This window comes from Pundamilia nyererei, unplaced genomic scaffold (assembly GCF_000239375.1).
Source record: "Pundamilia nyererei isolate P.nyererei 1_Seehausen unplaced genomic scaffold, PunNye1.0 scaffold00178, whole genome shotgun sequence".
Lineage (NCBI taxonomy): Eukaryota > Metazoa > Chordata > Actinopteri > Cichliformes > Cichlidae > Pundamilia > Pundamilia nyererei.
The window spans coordinates 1,006,884-1,030,594 of record NW_005187579.1 but is presented as its reverse complement, the minus strand read 5'-3'; the positions used below and the strand labels follow the sequence as shown (position 1 = coordinate 1,030,594).

The following is a 23,711-nucleotide window of genomic DNA, read 5'->3' as shown; positions in this document are numbered from 1 at the left end:
TGTTTATGATAATCAACTAAGAAACTCATTATTTCCTTATGTTTGTGACTCACATAAACACACTGTCACTCCGACACATGAACATCTGCACGAACACATGCATGCAAGCACTGACACAGTCACTTGATAACCTTTTACTTTGCCCACCCACTCACACACACACTGGTTTTCTACAACAATAACACACTACATGTGCTGTGGATTCAATTCACTGCCTTCTCGTTCTTCCAGCTCAGATTTACACTCCCAGTTAGATGAAACACATGTTTCAACCAGCTTCAGTAAATTCAAAGAAAAATACTTTGGCATGAAAATGTGACATAAATAGCAAACAGCGAAATGAAGAAAGCAGCATAATGAAGCAGGGTTACGTGATTAGCACTAATTCTAGGAGTTTGGGATAAGTTACAAACTTAATGCTTGTGCTTAAATAAACCCAAATGGGTTTTTAGCTTTGAGTATTTTTACTTTGTCCCCCTTCAGAAGTCCTGCTTAGAAATGGGGAAAATGAAAAATCAAATGCAGCTGCTTCAGGTCCCAGGACATAAGTTGCAGGCTCTGGGCCGCTTTGTTGCTTTGAGGCCCTTTTCAACTCATTAAAAGTGTTTTTACTGGCATACCAAGTCCACCTGTGAGTCATCCAACTCATGATGGCAACTTCAATGCATAGCCAAGTGCAAAGGTCGCCGTTAAACAACAGTAACTCATAGGAGCAGGCAATGTCAAAAATGAAATCTGCACGGGTAAAATGCAGAGGAACAAAGCGCGGCCATGTTAATATGACATTTGCTGCCCTCGTGGTGCGTCTTTTTCATTTATCAACTGACACTCGTGACATTCATTGACCACTGTGGTGTTATCTTTCAGATCAGATGCCCTTTAAATAAGAAAAAGGGCTTCGAAACGTGGTGTTTGTTCTAGGTGTATATTATTCTCACTGTGTTTCCAGGGGTTTGAGCTCCAGAGTCTAAATGTGCAAATATATATAATCCCTTACGAGCATTTGTTATCCATACTCTCAGAACATTTAACGATGCTCCCTGGGAGTGTATAGCATAGTTTTGTATATTTCCACTGAAGTGTGCAAATGTGAAAAATAAATAAATAAATAAATCACACTCTAACAGGGGTGTGGGCCCACTTTTGTGGTTGGATTTGTGGTTTCTCCATAAGAAAAGAGGTATGTGGGAATCTGTGCAACCATTAAGGCCTTCCTGGACTGCCCAACAATGAGGCAGCGAAGGAGGAATAAGTGGTGTTTGATCCTATCAACCAACATCTGGCCTACAGGAGGAGCTAAAGTTAGCAGCCCATGCTGATGTCATTAGGGTAAAATAGCAAGTATACTGGCAAAGGCACAGTGTTCCCAACATGACAGCACTGTTAGTGTAGTAGGGAGGTGGCAGAGATGAGGACAGATTATACCTGCTGGTGATTATGTAACTGACTCATCTTCATGTCCTTTTAACAGCTGATCTCTTTTGTCAGTCTTCTGCTCCCAGGCTGCTGGAGTTAGCAGGGAGGCCTCCTGGGAGAGAATGAGAAATACAGGGTGGATCAAGGCTGTAACAAAGCTTTTTAGAGTTTAATCAGTTCCACTCATTGAGAGTTGCTGGCCCCATCTGTCCAATCAAGTCCCATTTCCATGGCGGGCTCCTGGCTCCAAAGATGGCTACAGTACTGTCAGCCAAACTTTGATAGGCAACTCTGTTTCGAGGACCACCACCTCATCAGAGACTTGTGGTTCTTGTGTGGGTTTCTTTGGAACCTCTATCGGCCGGATCTCCTCGCTGATGTAATCAATAGCTCTGGCATGTGTTAATCATTAATAAACTGCTGTGGTCAGGATGATTTAAGCCTGAGAGCACTCTGATATGATAATGTCATTAGATGTGGGTTGTTTAGCTCCTTAGGGAAGTTTTTTATTTTCATGTCCTTTTTGTGTGAGATCATCGTTTTGGAGCTCTTTTCAGTCTGGGACAATGAAGAAAAAGACTCCTAGTTAAACATTTAAGCAAGCCCATCCTAAATGATAGATATGTGTGGCACAGAATTACAACATCGATAGGACCCATATCAATTCAGTAAGGCTACGTTCACACTGCAGGTGTTAATGCTCAATTCCGATTTTTTGTCTGCTTGTTCACACTACAAATAAAATGCGACAGCAAACGCTCTCTAGTGTGAACGCTCAAAGTGGCCCGCATGCGCAAAAGAAGACGTCACACACAACGCGCTCTGTTTAGACCCAGAGCAAACAGTATTGTTTGACTGATGGCCCTTAATATAAAGACTTCCGACTTTACGTTTCCCAATTTTTGCTTTAAGTTATTATGTTATTTACATAATAATGTAAATAACCTAATAATTATCCTCATTGCTGTTTTAGAGGAGCGGTGCTTCAAAGGAAAGTTGCAGATTTCTGTCAGAATCTGCAGATTATACAGTACAAATAACATGCTCACGTTTCTCCAACGTTGTCTTCCCAACAGTGTCACTGACATCTACACTGGATGGCCAGGAAGCCTTCGCGATGTCTTCTCGGGCGCTTCTCCGGAGTTGATAATTGGCGTCTGTCTTGTGTCAGTGACGTAAAAGACGGATTTAATGCGACATTACCATCAAACAGCAGTCGCTTTCTAAAACATCGGATATGTATCAGATTCAGTACCACATACGAAATCGGATTTGAAAATATCGGATTTGTGCCGTTCACACTGTCATACCATGATCGGATATGGGTCGTATATAAAAATCGGATTTGATGCGCTTTCGCCTGCAGTGTGAACGTAGCCTAAGTCTTTACTCGACCAGTACCTCATAGGAGCTGGGTACAGTAACTTAGATCACCTCACAAACCTAGCTACAACGAGACACTGACCTCCTACACCGTGAGAGGAGAAGAGTGAACATTTAGGGTCAGGGGAGTGTGTGCTCCAGTTGCATTCCATTATGTTATCATCACAGACATTACATTCAATGTTATTACTAGAAGCAGCAGCTTCTTTTTTTGGGTCTTTTTTCTTTAAGAGCAGCCAGAAAAGCAGAGCCTTTCCAGCTCGATCCCTCAGTCTAGCCAAGAAAAACCAAGTCTAATCCTCTTCTCCTTCCTCGGTGTCCAACCTCACACACAACTCACAGTAAGGCCTTACCTTTGCCACGTCTTTCTTTGTCATAAACCTCACCTTTCAGTACTCTAATTTCTTCATCTCTCTTGCTTTTCTACTCTTGTTCATTTAGATGAAAGATGTCAATGTGTTGGTGTATCCATAACACACTGGTTAAAGATGCATATTTTTGCGAAGTGGACTCATTTTTTAAATTCTGCACTATTATTGTCACAATTCACCTTCACATCGCAACTACTCAGTATTTTTATTCCTTGTCCCCCTGGCCCACATCTTGAGACATTGTCCCACATTCTTACTGGCTCGACGGGTCATGCGCTTTTCTAAAATCTGGATTTTACCCAACACATGTGAAGGGAAGGCTTTTTATTATAGGGAAATAAAGGATAACCAGTCTAAAGTTACATAAAGCTTTGCAGATTTTGCTGAATATGATGAAAACTACCGCAAAGAAAATGAAGCAGCAGTACATACTGAGAAATATTTTTTGCAGTGTGTCACAGGAGAGAATATAGTGCTAAAAAATAGCGTAAAGTGGCACAGTATGTTTGACATAATAGGCTAAACACTGCTTAAGTTGTCAAATATGGCTCAAAAAGATTAGCCAACTTGTACTATCATCTTCGTCCCCATGACAACCGTTGCTGCGTCTAACAAAGTACTTCCACTTAGAAACTAAGATTCTCTACAGTTCAGTTTCAGCTATGTGGTGGACACACAAAAGACCTGTAACAGCTTGCAACAGAATTGAAAAATATGGTATGTCGTATTTATTTTTTCCCCTTTTGCTTACAGAGTTAAATTACCAAATGCTACTCGTTAATTGTGTTCAGCAAAGCCAATCACAAAGGCTGAATGCTAAGGCTAAGCACCCGGCGTATGTTTAACACCCTGTCGGTTAAAAGACTACCTCTAGCTGAAGTCGGGCAAAACGTTTAACATACGTTTAACGTACGTCGTGTATTCAGCGTTAAGTAATGTCTAGTTTCCCTTTTACATTTTGTACTATTATTCACTTTAGAAACGCGTGTATAAACTTATATGTGCAACATATAAAGCTTCAACTTTTCATACACATTTAATATTCGTTAAATCATATCATTGAAGAAGTGGGTGACTAAACCCAGCTGTCATTGCTCACACATACGTTTTTTAAAAATTCTGCTCGAAAGAGTGAGAACACAGGATTTCCTGGTTCCGGGGTACCTCATCCACCCAGAGATCCTCCAGAGCCCAAGCCTTCAACTCGTCAGAAATACAATGTCTTCAAAGTGGGGAAAGGCTCTATGAGAGATCAGAGGGGAATATTCTCTGAGACAATCTCTACATTAAAATTCCAGGTAAAGGCTTCTCTGATTCCTCTAAAATGACTGATTGTTGTTGCTCTAATGAGAAACTCTTGATTAATTGCTTATGTGTATGCGGTTTGTACACCTAATGCCCAGCAGGTGTCAGAGCCTCAGTCCATGCTGACATTTGGTCATAACTCACAGGAGGGTGAGTTGTGCTGTATGACATTTTAGACATCTGATATTTTATTGTTGCATTGATTTTTTTTTTTAAATTCTAAATCTCCTAGAAAAAAAAATCCCAAAACATTTTGTGCTATCTGTAAAATCTGACTTCTGTTTACTTCAAAAGAAGTCGCCAAGACTACACCTCATCGGCCCAGATGGGCTGCTGAGGATTGCCTTGTACCACATGTACAACATAATTCATTCTTCTCGGAGAATCCATACTTTTGCCGGGGTGGAGATAAACCCAAAGTCCAAATACCCTACAAAACCCGTCCTGGCTCCATCCCCCGCAAATTAGCCATAGAGAGGTGTGTGCTATTTTTGTGTACTACACATGGCATCTGCTGCTGTAGTCATGGTTATTTTGAATACTGTAAGACCAGATTCAGTGGTCACGTCTCATATAGTGTGCAATACATGCTCATTTTTCCTTTATTGTACAGCAGCTTTCAGTAGAGTCATTAAGTTGTTTTATCTCAAAGTCCTGCTGTGAAATAACTGCGTCTTTATATACTGTGTTGCTAACAGATGTCGAAGGGAATACTTACATTTACATGTTGAAGAGCTCCTGGCAGAAAAGGGCATAGATTCTGATCTTTTATTGCCAAGACCATTGGAAAATAACACCATACCAGACGGTCCTATTTCGCTGTTCCTCCCACTGGAGGTGAGCCTGTTACACAACTGTCCAATCAAGTCCCTCTTTTTAGACTTTTTTTTTCTCATTGCAATACTTTCCATATTTATATATAATGTTATATACACCAAACTTTCCCATGTTTTTTATTAAGCTGTTTGACAATGAAGAATATGACTGCCGGACTCCAGAAGACTGGCTTGCTTTGGGCAATGCTGAAGGATCACCTGATCGAAAACCTATTCCTGGAAAAGCCCTGCTACCTACAGATGATGAAATTGCAAATGGTAAAGCATCATGTAGCTGCTGTATTGGGTGCTGTGCTTGGAGTTGGAGCTTGGCCTCCTAATGTCTGTAGATCTATGTAGGCAAAGGTCAATTTAAAATCAGTGAATCAATGAATCTTCAGCCATTTTTTTAAATGGTGTTTAGTTTGTTACAAATGATACTTAGGATATAGTTTATCTGTAAACTGCATTTCAGTGCTCATGTTTTTTTGGCACTTTTTCTTCCTTTTAATCCTTTTTTGGGATTAATTTAAGATATTCATTAAAAGGTAATGAGAAGCAATTTATAAGTGGCCATACAACAATACAACACAGACAACAGTGAATTTAGAAATAAATGTAGTAATGTGTTATTAAATCCCTCTTTTCTGTTCTTTTGCAGATGAGTCTGCAAGCGCGAGCCCACCTCCGAAGTACAGCTGGCATTTAGTTGGAATTCTTGATTACTGTACAGAGAAATGTCAGTATCTGGTAGAGAAGGTCCACCAGACAGACAAAAAAGGAAGTCCTGATATAAGTGAAGAGCATAAGGAGAGTAAATCCCCTGGTTGGTTTCAATGTTTTTAAACTGTTGTAACTCTAGAGTGTTGTCTCTTCATCTCTCTCCCTGCTGTTACTGACCATGTCATTGATCTGTCGCCCTCTTTCTGCATAGAAACAGACTCTTTCATAGCAGGCAGTAAGTACTGGATACCCAGGATCAGACTGTTATTCTGTGCTGAAGACCCACGTGTCTTTGTTGAGCGGGTCCGGTTTGCCCTGCGCTACAGAGAGGAAACAGAGGCACTTATTTTCTACCACTTTTCAGTGGACTGCATGCCCATCTCTAGGAAAACACCGTCTCTCAATACTGATAGTCTCCAGAGTATCAAACGACGTGCCCTCTCAGCTCCTGGCCTTAAGCTGAAAAAGTGAGTGATATCCTGTCTTATTAATTCTATATGATCTGCTTTTTTACTAACTAACAGGATGGATAAATGCAATATTGTGTGTGCAGTTTAGAGACGTGTGTTGCAGGCTTGGAGAATGAGGTCAGACTGGATTATGACCGTACAATGAACCGCTTGATTTTTGACAAAGTAGTGATGAGCTGCCCTGAAGACCTTTCACATATCACCCTGCCACAGAAGGACCCTGAATATGTGCCCTCACAAGGTAAGATATTTTGCATTATGCACTTACTGGTCACTCAGGTCATAATTAAGGAAATGTAGCATCTGCTAACACCTTCAGAATCAAAATACTGTTGTGTTTTATCTATGCAGGGTGTGTTCCGGTTCCTTACTCTGCCTATGAGGCGAATCGAGCTGCATTTATTTTCAAGTCCATGCAAACTAGGCCAGAGCTGATCTGTGTGCTTTCTGAAATGTGGCATGAGTGCAAAAAAGTAGAAAACATGAGGCTGTTCAACTTGATGTTGGGTAAACCACTTCCATTGGATCAATTTGAACTTGACCAGTCTCAGACGCATACTCAGGTACTGTTGCACCGAGAGAGTATCAAGTAAAAACCTGTGTTTACCGGCCGGGGTTGCTAAATAGGGCAAATTAGCCTGTGAGTGCAATCCCCAAATAGTGCTGATAGTTTTGGTCATTTTTATGGGTAATTTACAAAAGTTGTGCTGTTTGCAAAGCACAGACATTTCATTTCACTATCAAGTGCAAAAAAGTTTCAGATTCAATGTTAAATATTGGCACAAATAGCAATAAATAGTGAGTTGCAAGTGTTAGTAAATCTGTTTGCATACTTGATTTAGATATTCTCTGTGTTTTGGGCCTTAAGAAAAAAACTCCCAGACATCCATATGCAACAGTGTTAGTCGCAATAATCTCAGACTTTTCACCTCTAACATGCAATTTTGCCACTGCGTGATCTTTTCAAATTTCAACAGTACTTTGTTTTTACACCAGAAATTAGTTTGCTCCGGCAAATCTGGCTAAATGTCTTCATATCCCTTTTTTGTTCTGACTTGAAGAACAGTCAAACAAAAACATACATCTTAGCCATATAAACAAGATAGCGTCTGTAGTTATTTAATAAGCTCATAGGAGATTATTCATTTTGTTTCTACAAGTTTACCAATATAAATATCTTAATCTAACCTCTCTTTCCTTATCCAGATAACCCTGTTTCTTAGAGATAACTGGACCAGCACACTGTGCAACAGCATCCGGTACAACCTTGCAAATATGGGCAAGGGAACATACAACATAAACGAGACTTGCTGGGAGACTTACAAGGTTTCTAAGCTGTCTAAACTCCTCAATCTGGTGCATTATAACATGCAGGACTCCCTCCGTGTCCTTGTGAAGAACTCACTGGTCAGCCTGACCAAGGTCGTGATGGATGCCTGCCACAATGTCCTGATGTGTCCTCAGGACTTCGTCTGGGGGAATGACCTAATCACTAGCCACTACAAGTACGATAAAATGCATTTGCACAACTTTCTCTTTTCCTTTTCCCATTTTTTGGACTTTGTAATAATGAATGAAATATAACTGATTAAAATAATAATTATTTATGTCTGTAATATAACAATTATCCATGTCTAGGCCAAAGAAGAATCCTATTTTCCTGGTGGACCTGGTTCTGGATGAGAGTGGGGTTCATTACAGCACCCCCTTGGGGAATTTTTCAGCATCTACAGTGAACCTGTTTGATAACAGCATTATGTGCACACGTAGTGTGCCTCTGCTTAATAGGGTAAATCAAATCTCCTGAGTAATACAGCATACTTTACAAATGAGAATGCAATGAGGCTTCAAAATATAGTACTTTGAAAAAAAAGGTTCAAGTAGTCTCTCTTTTTGTCAAATTTTACTAGGAAAAATGGGACGGAAACATTCAAGCATAGATGGAATTAAAGTATATAAGACAAAAACAGAGAATTTGTGTAGTTCTAAGGAGCTCGAAGATTCGTATTTACTATGACCACCTTGATTCTCCTGCACAGTCTGCACTCTGTTGAAAAAGCGTTCTAAGAGAGTGTAGTGTTCAGGATTAGATTTCCAGGCTTCTTCAAGGACATTCAAAGCTCCTTGGATGTGAACTGTCTTTCGTTTCATGACAGTCTCCACTGTATCTTACAGATGGACACTCACTCCACATGACCTGTTGTCACTGATTTTCAGTCCAGCTCTTTTATAATTCAGCATGCCTCAGCCTTTTCTCCCTGTTTCCCTTCCATAAGGTTGGTTACTTGACAGCCACCCTTCAACTTAGACCATTTCTGATGAAGCTAGATGGATTAACTCAAGAACCAGATATATTTCTCAGGTCCTGTGTCAGATCTTTGTTGCATTTTTACCTATTTCTACATTACATGACTTTCAGATACTGTTTATCTGCTGTAGATAGAGTTTTAAGCCTACCGTTTTTTCTTTTGTCCAACTTTTCATTGATTTGACTTGTGACAATAAATGCCTAAAGATACAATTTAAAAGTGGACCTTTGCAGCCTTTGAGTTAGGCACCGTTTTTATGTTTGAATTGTTCTCTGAAAATAAGTACTAACCCTAAAATTTGTAAAATAAAAATAAATAAATAAATAAAAAGCAGCTAATGTCCAAAGAACTTTGAAAGACCTTCAGAAAGCCTGGATAACTATTGCTCAAGACTACTTTGGAAAATCAGAAGAAGGTCTGGCTCCTTGGAAGTAAAATGCAAAGAAATGGGGGGTACTCTTATAATGATGGATTTTCAAAGTGACACTGATATTTGAATAGTTTTGCATGTGCCTGTACCAGTTTGTGTTGCAGAAGTTATTTATGGTTGGGGAGCCTTTACTTGAGTCAGTGCATTTGGAGGAACCACAAATAACCGAGCTGAGGGAGAACATCCGTAATGTTCTAATACAAGCAACCATACCTCTCAGGGCTTATGCTGCTGAGTATGAGAAGTACTTAGAGCTGCACAATTTGGACATACAAGCTTACATTCTCACGTAAGTCTGTGTTTGAAGTGACGTGCCCACTTTTCACAAGTGTGAGATGTGGGTCTGTTGGATATGTGGCCTATTACTGAATGAACTCGTGCTTTTCTTGTTTTTCTCATGTCCCCATCATTTGGCTACCAGATCTTGTGGTGCAGAAATGACATCCCAAGAACTGAAAAAAGAGGTGCAGCAGCATCTCAAAGAAAAGAGAATAATTGAACAGTCCTTGCCAGCCTCCCTAGTGATTGGTCCATTTCATGTTTGTGTTAACGGGGTACGCAAGTCCCTCTCAGAAAAGAGAAAGGAGTTAGCCACGGCACTACTAGACCACCTTGCTCTGAAGCTACGTATTCAGGTTGACCAGGTAAGGCTAAATATTTTCTTCTAGGAGAACATGAATAATAATAACTTTAATTGCTATTTATTTATTTATTCATTTATTTATTTGTATTTATTTTTAAAGACATCCTTAAATTCAGCTTGAAATGACATTTTTCTTGTTTTTCTCTTAAATTTTGGTTATTTTTTTATGTGTAGGCATGTGAAGAATGTGAAATTATTAACAGAAAGCTACGTGAGAAACCCTTTGGTATCGAGGAACTGAGTGAAAAGAGGCAGTGGATGAAACAAATCCCAGAACAGCTTAAGAGTTACAAGGTCGAATGGGTGAAGTGGGTGTTTCTGTAGTACATATTAAATTAAGAATTACTTTATGAATCCATCCTTCTTTTTCTCATCTGCAAACAGGAACATCTTGCCAAGACCTTGTCAGACTACGAGCTCATAGAAGAATTTTTCCACTCTCTTCCCAACAATGATGTCAACAAAAAGTAAGTGTATGATTAGCGTTAGTTAAAAGGGAATTTGTTTTAGATACCTTGTAGGAGACTTTGTGAGATTTATAGTGACTTATCTGTGCAGGTGGAAAGCCATTGAATGGCCACAAAAGATAATCAACCAAATGGAACCAGTAGCCACCCAGCACTTGGAGGATGAGGAGTCCTTCCGCAAGATCCATCTAACTGAGCAGAGCAACTTTGAGGAGCATTTAGCTAATCTACAGGTCAACTCAATCGACTATATTTTTTACTTTTAGCTTTTCTTTCCAAGCTCCTTAGACTACGATGACCTGGATGACTGAGAACCTTCACAGACTTTTAGCTGGAGGTTTCTTCCTGTTAAAACTGAGTTTTTTTATACCAAATGTCGCCAAGAGCGTCTTCAAAGGGGGTCATCTGTTTGCTGGAGTTTTGTCTGTATTTTTGTAGGGTCTTTACCTTACAAAATAAAGTGTAGATAAAACTGATTTGAATTGTTTTTTGCTTTATTAAGCAGACACTTAGAGCAGCACATGTGTCCACTATATGACAGAGCTTCTAATTATACTGATGTTGCATGGTTCTAAAGTAGTCACTGTATGTTTCTAGATGATTGTTGCTAGGTTTGCGAGCCATGGAGGCATTGATCATGCCAATGAGATGGCCAACAAGGTCAGGCAGACAAGCAAGCAACTTAAGGAGTGCCAAACTATGGCCCAAACTTACAACAACAGGGAACGCTTGTTCGGCATGACAGTCACAAATGTAAGTAAAACAGTGGCTCGGGTTAAAGGATTTTTGTGTGATTAATTCAAAAACTAAAGAGTATCTATTTATTATGGGCATTAATGTTTATTACAGTATGACCGTGTGCAGAAGCTTGTAAAAGACTTCCAGCCTTATAGAGATTTATGGACCACCACCTCTGATTGGCTGCGCTGGAGTGAAAGCTGGTTCTGTGACCCACTGTCTTCCATTGATCCTGAGCAGGTTGAGCACATTGTCACTGAAGCCTACAAGACCATCCACAAATGTATTAAACAGTTCAACGACATTCCTGGTAGGTGATACGTGTATTACCATTTAAACTTCACAAAGCTGTGCCTTCCATTTCAAAATATGACTGACATTGTTGTTTTTTAATGGGCTTTTCTTGGTGTCTTACACAACTCTAGACTGCCAAATGGTGGCAAATCTAATTCTCAGCAAGATTGAGGACTTCCGTCCTTACGTCCCTCTAATTCAGGGACTAAGGAACCCAGGGATGAAGAGCCGCCACTGGGAAATGCTTTCAGAACGCACTCAAATTAAAGTCATGCCTAAAGCCAACTTGACCTTGTCTCACTGCCTGGAGCTTGGCCTACAGAACTACGTGGATGACATAGCTCAAGTGGCCGAGGTGGCTGGGAAAGAATACTCTATTGAACAGGTGCTGCTGAACAAGAATCCTTGTTTAAACTGTTTCATATAGTGTTTGTAAAAAAAGTTTTTAATGTTGTGTCTTTTTTTTATCATCTGCTAAATGTAGTTCAGATAGGGATGCTTCTGCTGTTTTAAAGCACTAGGGACTCTACTCATTTTGGCTATGTACACTGTCAGTGTGTGATTTTTGTTTTTTAGCTAAAACCGATGCTGCTTCCTCTTTTCTCCCATACCTTTTCACCCAGGCTCTGGGAAAGATGGAAAAAGAGTGGTCCACAGTAGTCATTGATGTTTTGCCCTACAAGAACACAGGAACTTACATTTTAACGAGCCCAGATGAAGTGTCTCAGTTGCTCGATGACCACATTGTCATGACACAGAGCATGTCCTTGTCACCCTTCAAAAAAACATTTGAGGCACGAATCAACTCCTGGGAGAGCAAGCTCAGAATGACTCAGGTGCACAACATAGACACCTATCAGCTGTGGAAGTCTTGTGATTTGTGTTTCTCATGTTGTGCTGCTGCCCTCTTTTGGTGTATACAGGATGTACTGGAGGAGTGGCTGATGTGCCAGCGTTCGTGGCTGTACCTAGAACCCATATTCAGTTCTGATGACATCAATCAGCAGCTGCCTACAGAAGGAAAAAGATACCAGCAAATGGAGCAAAATTGGAGGAGTATTATGAAAAGTGCCTTTAATAATCGAAAGGTCAGAGAGAGGCTTAGAGTTCTGTGTGGAACTAGAGAATACTGGTGGTTCACAAGTTGTTGTGGACTATATATGATTGTTTTTGTGAATATTTCTAGGTGATCGATCTGTTCCCAGATGCTCATCTACTAACGCAACTTAAGAATTGTAACGGACTTTTGGAACAGGTGCAGAAGGGTCTCAGTGAGTACTTGGAAACAAAACGAAGTTTATTCCCCAGGTAAGACACAGACAAAATAGATCAGCGTTAAAAATATATATATTTTTAAATTAATTATTTATTTTTTTAATTTTACGTGAAGAGCTTTTGTAAATCAACTTTTTCTACATGCCGTCCCAAACAGTGAGGAAACCCCTCAAAACTGCCTTTTCCTGTTTCCTGTTATAAAGATTTTGAGTGTAGGTAACAAAGTAACTGTGTTTGATGCACCCTAAATATTTGCTTGTAGGTTTTACTTCCTGTCAGATGATGAGCTCCTGGAGATTCTGTCCCAAACCAAAGATCCCACTGCAGTTCAGCCACACCTGCGTAAATGCTTTGAGAATATTGCACAGGTTTGCTTTGGCTCACTATTACATATTAAGACAACATGTGCAAAACATGGCTAAAGTAGTTAAGTAATGAAGTTGGATTTCTATCGTTTCTTAGCTTCAGTTTCAGTCAGACCTGCAGATCACACACATGTACTCTGGAGAAGGGGAACAGGTAAAACTGTTCTTTCCAGTTTGTCCTACTGGTAATGTGGAGGACTGGCTGAGGGATGTGGAGAAGTCTATGAAAGCTACTTTAAGAGATAACATTGACCGGTCACTCAAAGACTACCATGAGGTACATGAACCTGAATTTTATTGTTTTTCACACGTAATAGGCATTTCAATAAGATGCTATGTGATCTATTTTCTCAGCAACCACGTGTAGAGTGGGTGTTATCATGGCCTGGTCAAGTGGTGATAGCAGGCTGTCAGGTTTTCTGGACCGCTGAGGTGTCAGATGCTTTGGAGCAGAGAAACTTAGCCACTCGTCTTTATCCCCAACTACAGACACAGGTGTGGATGTGATTTAGACTAGCCGGTCAAAAATATTGCCATTTTATGGCTCTCATTGCACTGAACACTGTTCACATGAGAGTCTAACAACATTGTTAACATTCTACCTTTTTTTGTGAAGTTGGGGGACTTGGTGAAGCTTGTGCGAGGACAGCTCTCCAAGATGCAGCGAGCTGTGCTGTCTGCCCTTATTGTCATAGAAGTCCATGCTAAAGATGTAGCAGCCAAAATGGTGGAGCAGGAGGTCTCAAGCATCAATGACTTTGAGTGGATCAGCCAGCTAAGGTTTCCTTCTTATTTTGCTGTTGTTTTTACTTCAGTTCCTTCATGGGGTAAATGTGAAACATTGTAGGTGCAGAAGGAGTGTTACATTTATGCGATGCTGTTTGTAGATATTACTGGGCAAAAGGTGATTTGTACATCCGTGCAGTGAATGCAGAATTCCTGTATGGCTACGAGTACCTTGGTAACTCTGGGCGGCTGGTCATCACTCCACTCACTGACAGGTAAAGGTTACTCTACCCTGCTTTTAACTGAATATCATTCACCAGTTTGAACACTAATCTGGCTTTTTTAGATGCTACTTGACCCTGACAGGAGCTCTGCACCTGAAGTTTGGAGGGGCACCCGCAGGTCCAGCAGGCACAGGAAAGACAGAAACAACTAAAGACCTTGGAAAGGCTCTGGCGATCCAGACGGTAGTTTTCAACTGTTCTGATCAGCTGGACTTTATTGCAATGGGCAAATTTCTCAAAGGACTGGCCAGGTAACAGCTTGTTGGTATGACACAATGATTCAGCTGTTACAAAATGTAGCACCGTACATTTGTGATTCCTTATCTGGCTCACACTTTGTAGCTCTGGTGCCTGGGCCTGCTTTGATGAGTTTAATCGTATTGATGTTGAAGTGTTGTCCGTGGTGGCGCAGCAGATCACCACTATACAAAAGGCCCAGCAGCAACGGGTGAGAAGCTGATTGCACTTTTTTACACTTTCACACCCCCCTACCTACCAGCTACAGATTTAAGTATCACTTAAATATGTATACATATATATTACCTAATTCTTTTTATAAAAGATAATTATGCATGTTATGTATGTTATTTTTTTAGGCAGAGAGGTTTGTGTTCGAGGGGGTAGAGATCCCTCTTGTCCCCTCTTGCGCGGTATTCATCACTATGAATCCTGGTTATGCTGGCCGCACAGAACTGCCTGACAATCTCAAGGTTTGACATGATAACTCGAACTGAATTGTGTCATTGTAACACTGAGGATAAGCTGATGAGGTTCAAAAAATGAGATCACATCTTCCACAGGCCCTGTTTCGTCCCGTGGCCATGATGGTCCCTAACTATGCGATGATAGCTGAGATCTCCCTATACTCATTTGGCTTCAGTGATGCCAAAGTTCTCTCCAACAAGATCACAACAACTTTCAAACTCTCCTCTGAACAGCTGAGCTCTCAGGTATGAACTCAGAGGAGTCTTCATACCTCCTCATAGATGCTATAAATGGCACCACCAGTGTCATTTACAGCAGAAAACTGAAACGATTGTATTTTATACACAATCTGCCACAGTTGGGAGTGATACACTACTTTCTACCAGTGAGCATTTTTATCACTCATTGGTAGAGAGTCTTCAAATTTTCTGCTTTTTTCTGGTAATTTTTTGTGGTTTGTGTAGTTTTGCTTTAATAGTGATGTTCATGTTTGTTGTTTACTAAATGATGAGAACAGCTAACTAAACTGCAGTAAATCTGGTCAATTTGAACAGAAATTCATTTTTGTTTTTATTAGTTTTTGACTTTGTAAAATTGGCAAATAGGACATTAAACTGTATGTATGTAGTATGTATGTAGTCATAATGTTACAAAGAGTTGAACTCTGTGATGACCTTTGTGTTTTGTCCTGTGAAGGATCATTATGATTTTGGTATGAGAGCTGTTAAGACTGTGATCTCAGCTGCTGGAAACCTAAAAAGGGAAAATCCGAACATGAACGAGGTGCCATTATTTTTTCTCTTGTGTGTATCTAGAAGTAGATTTGTGAGCTGTGAAAAATCTTTTGATTACAAATTTAAAAATGATATTATTTTACAATCTGTCCTGTAGGAGCTGATTTGTCTTCGGGCCATTCAGGATGTCAATGTACCAAAGTTTTTACAGGACGACCTGAAGCTCTTCATTGGCATCGTGTCTGATCTTTTTCCCAAGATAAAACAGGAGCTGATCAATTATGGCACACTGGAAGAGTCCATTCGTAATGTCTGCACTGCGAAGAACCTCAAAGATGTCGATGGTCAGTGTTTCTAAAAGTGTTTCTTTTGTCTTTATTTTTGAATGCGTTAATAACAGAACTGGTGGGCATTCCAGGGTATATTAATAAGTGTATTCAGCTGTATGAAACCACTGTGGTGAGACATGGCCTGATGTTGGTGGGACCTTCTGGATCAGGGAAAACCAAAGTGAGTCCTTTTCATGTTGTTCTTGTGTTTAATGTTTTTGTGTTACTTTATCTTAATAAACACTGTGCATTTTAGTGTTATGAGATTCTAGGTGCAGCAATAACAGCTCTGGAGGGCCAGCCCTCTGTGAGCGGTGGTGTTTACGAGGCTGTTCAAACATATGTCCTCAACCCAAAGTCAATTACCATGGGACAACTTTATGGAGAGTATGACCTGCTCACACATGAGTGGTAAGAATGCCCCTTCTGACACGATTTATAGAGGAGTTTAAAAAAAGGCACCAACATTTTGGCTTTTTTTCCACCCGTGTAGGACAGACGGTATCCTCTCGTGTCTTATTCGCCAAGGCGTAGCATCTATGGACCAGAAGAAAAAGTGGTACATGTTTGACGGGCCAGTGGATGCTGTGTGGATTGAGAACTTGAACACTGTCCTGGATGACAACAAAAAGCTTTGTCTCAGCTCTGGCGAAATCATTAAGCTCACCGACGTAAGATGAAGGTTTCGTTTTCCCAACCTTGGGTTTTCAGTCAGTCTGTTATCTCTTCACCAATTTTGTTTTGCATCTTTCTCGAGTAGGTAATGACCATGATGTTTGAGGTGCAGGACCTGGCAGTTGCATCTCCGGCTACAGTGTCTCGCTGTGGTATGGTTTACTTGGAGCCAAGTATTCTGGGACTCACCCCTTTCACAGAGTGCTGGCTGAGGCAGATTCCTAAAGCCCTGAAACCATACAAAGAGATGCTCAGCTCTCTGTTTGACAGGTTTCTGCAGGTAAAAGAGTAGTCAACATAACTGAGACAGTATAATATTAAAGCTTCTGGCTGTTACAGTGTTTATAAAAACAGTTTAATTCTCTGTATTTTATTCAGGACTCCATTACATTTGTCCGCACTTCAGTAAAGGAGGTCATCGCATCTCTGGACAGCAACCTTACCTGTAGTCTGCTTAAAATGATGGACTGCTTCTTCACTCCCTTCAATATTAAAGAGGTTTGTGTCAATCTTGGCTGTGTCAGAATGTCTCTTATAATACTCATCCTTCCCTCACAAGTCTTTCATTATTGTTTAGGGTGAGAGGCCACCACCTCAAGCGAAATTGGACCATCTAAAGGAGCTGATTGAGCCCTGGTTCTTTTTCTGTCTGGTGTGGAGTGTAGGAGCCACAGGAGATGCAGCTAGTTGCCAGCGCTTCAGTGCGTGGCTCAGAAGCAAAATGGCAGAAGAGAGGGTCAGCTTATCATCTTTGCTTTGGCATCTCAGACACATTGAATATATATTAAGTATAATATATGTCCACTGGATAATTTTTGACAGTAGTTTATTTCAACATTGTAAATGTATTTCTCCTTCAGATCAACTTGTGTTTTCCAGAAGAAGGCTCGGTGTATGACTACAGACTTGATGATGGAATAAGGAATCAGGATGGTGACGATGAAGATGAGGGAGGAAAAGTAAACGAATAGAAATTTTTGCATAGATGTTAGATGAAACTATCGCTTCATTTTTTGCTGAGTCAGCCTTTTTTCTGTACTATAGGTCCAGTGGGTCAGCTGGATGAAGTATGCAGAGAGTGTAGTAATCACCCCAGAAACAAAGTTTTCAGACATTATTGTTCCAACTGCAGACACAGTGAGAATGTCTTTCCTGTTGGATATGCTTTTAACCAACAAGAAACCTGTGAGTGCAGCTTCCTGTGATTAAAGTAATTTTTAAGGTTTTCAATGGAAAGTTGAAAATGTTGAAAAGATTAAAACAGTTTAATCTGTTTAATGTGTGTGTGTTTCCAGGTGCTCTGTATTGGGCCAACTGGCACAGGAAAGACCCTGACCATGTCAAATAAGTTGCTAAATAGCATGCCTGCTGAGTATATCACACACTTCCTCATGTTCTCTGCCCGCACTTCAGCCAATCAGACTCAAGATTTCATTGACAGCAAAGTAGACAAAAGGTACCGAGATGTGTTCCAAATTAAACCAACTAGATATTTTCATCAAGGCAACAATATCGCTGAGCCTCGCCCTCTGATTGGTGCATGTGCTTGTGTGTCAGGTGGAAAGGTGTGTTTGGACCTCCAATAGGGAAGTACTTTGTATTTTTCATCGATGACCTAAACATGCCCATGTTGGAGACCTATGGTGCTCAGCCTCCCATTGAACTGCTGAGGCAGTGGATGGACCACGGAGGCTGGTATGACAGGACTCAGATAGGTGAGAGCTTTCAGCCTATTTCATGTTCTCACTTTTACTGTTCCCAGGAATATTTCTGTGTAAACATTTGAACCTTTTAGCTTCATTTTGTATTAATTGCCTAGTTGTACCATCTGAGGACATTCTTACAACATTGATCGTTCATGTTCCAACACTAAAATTTGTGTTTTATTTCAATATTTTGGATCAGAAATGAAGCGTTCTCTTTTTGTTGGTACACAGGGACTTTCAGGCAACTAGTGGATATCAATTTTGCCTGTGCCATGGGACCCCCAGGTGGAGGGCGAAACCCGATAACTCAGCGCTTCACACGTCACTTCAACTTCTTGTCGTTTACTGAACTGGATGATGCCAGCAAGAAAAACATTTTTTCTACCATTCTAGGAAGTTGGATGGGTAAGCAGAACTACCGAGTCTTACCAGTGGGTTTGAATTTAAGACCATATGTTAACGTTATGTTAGTGAATGCAGGATAGATATTAGCCTAAAAGCCTTTCTGGCTCGCTATTTGTTCTCTTTCACATGGAAATATGAATAAAAAGGAACCAGGCAGTGAGTTTAGGGATACAGAAAATGGAAATGTTCCTAATACTCAGTCAGTTTTATACGTGTTTCTTTAATACAAAAAGAACCAACGTGTTTTTGAATTATGGTCAGGTAAAACAGCTCAATTGTTAAATGGAGGATTTTGGAAAAAACAAACTTGGACCAGTGCTTTGTGAAAGTCTTCCAATCTAATGCATTTCTTTATTTCTCTGTGTGTCTCTCTATGTCTCTCTTTTTTTCCTATCAGCACCCGTACCAACAATCCAGCCACTGAATGAGTCTCTTGTAGATGCCACTATCCGAGTCTACTCTACCATTACCTCCCAGTTGCTCCCAACTCCAGCCAAATCCCATTACACTTTCAATCTCAGAGATCTATCCAAAGTCTTTCAGGGCATCCTCATGGCTGAAGCTAGAATGATAGAGGTGAGTCTGACATGATTAGTTATGTTGGTAGTTATGATTAAATAGTCATATTTATAATGTTGAATACGTTGTAGGTCTATCCTTTCGTTTCCTAATGTCAAATGACTTTATTCTTTACTGTAACCAATGAAATAAGTAATGTCATTACATTATAGCACTTTAAGATCGACCTGCAAAACTCAGACGACAGGACTTACAGATATGAGCAGAGCATTAATAATTCAGTGGCAACTGCTGAGATTATTTTAAAATCCCAAGTCCAAAGTTAGCTTTTTTGTTTGGGTTTTTTTGCTTGTTTATTTTAGGATAAAGTACAGCTGCTCCACCTGTGGTACCACGAAAGCTGCCGCATTTTCCAGGACCGCCTGGTGTGTGATGAGGATAGAGAGTGGTTCAAAGGGGTCCTGAAAGACTGCATTGAGGAATTTGACTGCTGCTTTGAAGAGGTTGTCCCCTGCCATCCTGTTTTGTACGGAGATTTCATGGATCCCAGAGCTGACCACAAAGGCTATAAACTCATAGATGACAAAGAGAAGGTGAGCGCTGTTACTCCAGCCTCAAAAATTGTTTCGGTGGGTGATTTTTTTTTTCTTTTCACTTTTTCAAACAGCTGATTTATAATCATGGATCTTTTTCTGTTGGCCTCATGAATGTGTTTTTGTCCTTTCAGCAGAACTGATTTTAATCTTGTTTTTCTTTATATGAAATTGTCTAGTTGGTAAAAGTAATGGAGGAGTACATGGAAGACTACAATCACATCAGCATGACCAAGATGAAGCTGGTGCTCTTTATGGACGCCATTGAGCACGTGTGTCGTATCAGGCGGATCTTGCGGCAGCCCCTAGGCAATGCCCTGCTCCTTGGAGTGGGTGGCAGTGGACGCCAGTCACTCACTAAGCTGGCCTCTTATATGTAAGATTCCTATCATTCTTATAGCTGAGATGTATTTGAGATGTAGATTCAGTAACATACAACTATCAGCCTTTGGTTGCTTTTATTTTACGTTAAAGTTTAATTGTTATAGAAACATGGAGAATGTGCTCCAATCATGTTGTGGCTCAGCTTTCACAAAGCATTTGTTCATACTCAGATCAGAATATGAGTGTTTCCAGATTGAGCTCTCTAAGAATTATGGCCACACTGAGTGGAGAGAAGATATTAAAAACATCATGTTCAAGGCAGGCCTCCAGAACCAGCAGATCACCTTCCTCTTTGTAGACACACAGGTATACTGCCGCACATTCTTACCATCTGATATTCTTGACTGTATAATAAGCTGAAGAAACTACATGTGTGAATATGTACTTTTACTTTCACCAGATTAAGAGTGAGTTGTTCCTGGAGGATATCAACAGCATTTTGAATAGCGGTGATGTGCCCAACCTGTATGCATCAGATGAGCAGGAGCGTATCCTGATGGGAATGAAGCCAGTGGTGCTAGACCTGGGCCACCAGCCAACTAAAGCCAATCTTATGGCTGCCTACATCAGGAGAGTTCGCAGCAATATTCACACTGTTCTCTGCATGAGGTTAGTAACGCTGAGTTTTAATGTGTAATCTCCCTTTCCTGCTGCTTATATTCGCATTCTTCTTTTTTTCCACTACAGTCCCATCGGTGAGGTGTTTCGTGCACGAATGAGGCAGTTTCCTTCACTGGTGACGTGTTGTACCATAGACTGGTTCAGCACTTGGCCAGAGGAGGCTCTCCTGGCTGTGGCCACATCATTTCTTAGTGAGATACCTCAAGTGGAAGCAAACCCAACTGCCATGAGCGGACTGGTGAGAATCCTGGATTTTGTGTCTATGCATGTAGACAAAGCCAGAAAGCACTATGTTCAAAGTATATGTAATAAAAATAAGACATTGTAGCAACCATGGTGATAGCTTTCACACATTTAACGATGAAGCCAATTTGCCACCGGTGTTAAGTTTGAGAGTTAGCATTGTATGCTTTCCTTTTTCATGGGTTAATTGATCATTTTTATTCCCTATATAGTCAGCATCTGTCTTTATGCTTTCTTTTTTCACATTAAGGGCCAAATAAGTAAAAAAAAAAAAAAAACCCATCCTGCTCTGTTCTAAAATCCTTCATTATTTGCAACTATGCACAAAATTGTTCAGACCTAAGAGATAAAAATGAATCGTTTGGAAATTTTAGGGAAAATTTACAGTAATCTGAAAAATGACTCTTAAACTGTTACGGGTTTGTGTTTTGCTGTGCCAAGAATCTGCATTTCTGCTTCTGCTGTTTGGATTTAGAGCAAATGTAAACGTTTCTGATGCATTAATATACACAAAAAGCAGTTTCCAGGTTTCTACAACACAGTTTTATCCTTTGATTTTGTAAGGTGACACAAATAGCTACACTAGTGACTATATTTTTTTTTTCCTAACTGATTTTTTTTTTGTAGACAACAATGTGTGTGAGGATTCACCAGATGGTGGCCAGGAAGAGTGAACAGTACATGGCTGAACTCTCTCGACACAATTATGTCACACCTAAAAGCTACCTGGAACTGTTCAAAATCTTCTCAGATCTCATTAGACGCAAAAAACAAGAGCTGTCTGGTTCTCGACAACGCATGAATACTGGTCTGGAGAAGGCAAGGCATTGTATAATAACAAGAAAATTCATGGTTCACGGTTTAAATTCATGCATTTAATGAGAAGTCTTAGTTGAATGTCTGTTATATGATGGTCCTGTAGCTTCTCAGCACTGCTGAAGGTGTGAGTAAAATGCAAGAGGAGCTGGAGACCATGAGACCTCTTTTGGAGGAGGCTGCTAAGGACACTAAAGTTACCATGGAGACCATTAAAGTAAGAAAACATTAATGTAGTTTTCTTGACCACAATACAGTCAGAGTTAGAGCAACCAAATCTGGGACCAGTTTCTTTTGTTCAGCATTGTATGAGGTGTGTATGCTTTGTATGTGTATGTTGAGTGTAATTCTTACTCTACATTACTAGAAAGACACAGTGGTTGCAGAGGAGACCCGTAGGTCAGTGCAAGAAGAGGAGGCAAAAGCTTCAGAGAAGGCCCGTGTTGCAGGAGCCATTGCAGCAGATGCTCAGAGAGACTTAGACGAAGCTCTGCCAGCCTTGGATGCCGCCCTGGCCAGCCTCAAGTCACTCAACAAGAATGATGTCACTGAGGTCAGGGATTTTGATAATGACTGGCTGAGATATTTCTCACATATCAGATATGTGCAGATGTACAGTATCAGTATCTTTTTAGTTGTTTTTTGTTTGGGGGGTTTATATAGGTGCGAGCCATGCAGCGACCTCCTCAAGGTGTAAAGCTGGTTATTGAAGCAGTGTGCATTATGAAAGGCATCAAACCCAAAAAGGTACCTGGGGAGAAACCTGGCACCAAGGTTGATGACTACTGGGAGCCTGGGAAGGGTCTGCTCCAGGACCCTGGAAAGTTTCTGGAAAGTCTCTTCAAATATGATAAGGTGTAGTATGTATTGACGAGAACGTTATTGTTGACTTTCTCAGATTTGAGTTTATGCTTCAAGTTTCAGTGTTTGATGTTTGCAGTGTATTAAAAGCAGCTTTTTCTGTCTCCTATACTGCAGGATAACATCCCAGAGAATGTGATCAGCTTAATCCAGCCATATATAGATAATGAGGAATTTCAGCCAGCTTCCATTGCCAAGATTTCCAAAGCTTGCACTTCCATTTGCCAGTGGGTGCGAGCCATGCATGCATATAACTTTGTGGCGAAGGCTGTGGAACCTAAAAGGGTAAAACTGTGTTAATTATTTATGTGTGACATACAATTGATATAGTAATATGTCTTTCAGATAACAGAGTCATCAAAATGTGTAAATTTGCGTGCAGATAGCTCTCCAGGCAGCCCAAGAGGACTTAGCAGAAACCCAGCGAAATCTGGATAAAGCCAAAGAGAAACTGGCAGGAGTTGAAGCTGGGATTGCCACTTTGCAGGCCAAGTACCAGGACTGCCTAGCTAAGAAGGACGAGCTGGACAATAAGTATCAACTATGTGAGGCTCGCCTCGTCCGAGCAGACAAGGTCAGACAACTGGGAGTAAAAATTACAGTTACAACCCACATGGCCAAATCAAGCAGTTAGAAACAACACATTAACTTATATAGTAATGCAATTGTTTCAGTCTATATACTAAAACTGTTTGGAACATATACATAAATATGAAAAAATAAAACAACAGAAAGCAGAAAGGTTTACGATACCAGTTACTATGTGTCCTTAAATGTTAGTCTGTTTTTATATTTCCCAGCTTATTGGTGGATTGGCAGATGAAAAAGTGCGTTGGAAGGAGACAGTACAACATTTGGATTACATGATCAGTAACGTAGCCGGTGACATGCTTCTGTCTGCAGGATATATTGCATACTTGGGACCCTTCACTGTAAGTTTATCATAATAAAATGTTGCACTGTATCTGTCTATATTCCTCATTTTAGCATGTCTCCATCTGGTCCTCTCCCACAATACAATATACTGTATATGCAGTTATCAATGAAGCATAATTTGTGTGTTGATTATTTTTGTTTTTGTTTTTTGTTTGTTTGTTTTGGGGGGG

General features: G+C 40.4%; 1 protein-coding gene across 1 annotated transcript in view; it reads left to right on the top strand.

The window, feature by feature from the left end:
* The first annotated feature begins 3,791 nt into the window (after positions 1–3,791).
* The window catches only part of dnah1 (dynein, axonemal, heavy chain 1), a 28,052-nt gene continuing 8,132 nt past the window's right edge, over positions 3,792–23,711 (top strand). The window contains 58 exon segments of the mRNA XM_013914223.1: positions 3,792–3,887; positions 4,301–4,468; positions 4,574–4,625; positions 4,770–4,953; positions 5,174–5,312; positions 5,437–5,569; positions 5,952–6,116; positions 6,225–6,480; positions 6,567–6,724; positions 6,835–7,046; positions 7,690–7,988; positions 8,122–8,272; positions 9,315–9,511; positions 9,644–9,866; positions 10,040–10,159; positions 10,250–10,332; positions 10,424–10,565; positions 10,930–11,085; positions 11,182–11,380; positions 11,496–11,749; positions 11,988–12,200; positions 12,288–12,452; positions 12,551–12,672; positions 12,902–13,007; positions 13,102–13,281; positions 13,359–13,499; positions 13,621–13,784; positions 13,892–14,005; positions 14,077–14,265; positions 14,357–14,462; positions 14,611–14,724; positions 14,815–14,964; positions 15,416–15,502; positions 15,611–15,797; positions 15,872–15,963; positions 16,039–16,193; positions 16,276–16,453; positions 16,543–16,737; positions 16,836–16,955; positions 17,035–17,193; positions 17,318–17,416; positions 17,502–17,642; positions 17,753–17,913; positions 18,015–18,172; positions 18,395–18,568; positions 18,966–19,144; positions 19,450–19,680; positions 19,860–20,056; positions 20,235–20,370; positions 20,465–20,673; positions 20,752–20,923; positions 21,556–21,747; positions 21,851–21,961; positions 22,112–22,297; positions 22,408–22,599; positions 22,723–22,890; positions 22,988–23,179; positions 23,406–23,630. Coding sequence (XP_013769677.1) covers positions 3,885–3,887; positions 4,301–4,468; positions 4,574–4,625; positions 4,770–4,953; positions 5,174–5,312; positions 5,437–5,569; positions 5,952–6,116; positions 6,225–6,480; positions 6,567–6,724; positions 6,835–7,046; positions 7,690–7,988; positions 8,122–8,272; positions 9,315–9,511; positions 9,644–9,866; positions 10,040–10,159; positions 10,250–10,332; positions 10,424–10,565; positions 10,930–11,085; positions 11,182–11,380; positions 11,496–11,749; positions 11,988–12,200; positions 12,288–12,452; positions 12,551–12,672; positions 12,902–13,007; positions 13,102–13,281; positions 13,359–13,499; positions 13,621–13,784; positions 13,892–14,005; positions 14,077–14,265; positions 14,357–14,462; positions 14,611–14,724; positions 14,815–14,964; positions 15,416–15,502; positions 15,611–15,797; positions 15,872–15,963; positions 16,039–16,193; positions 16,276–16,453; positions 16,543–16,737; positions 16,836–16,955; positions 17,035–17,193; positions 17,318–17,416; positions 17,502–17,642; positions 17,753–17,913; positions 18,015–18,172; positions 18,395–18,568; positions 18,966–19,144; positions 19,450–19,680; positions 19,860–20,056; positions 20,235–20,370; positions 20,465–20,673; positions 20,752–20,923; positions 21,556–21,747; positions 21,851–21,961; positions 22,112–22,297; positions 22,408–22,599; positions 22,723–22,890; positions 22,988–23,179; positions 23,406–23,630 — 9,354 coding nt within the window. The 5' untranslated portion in view covers positions 3,792–3,884.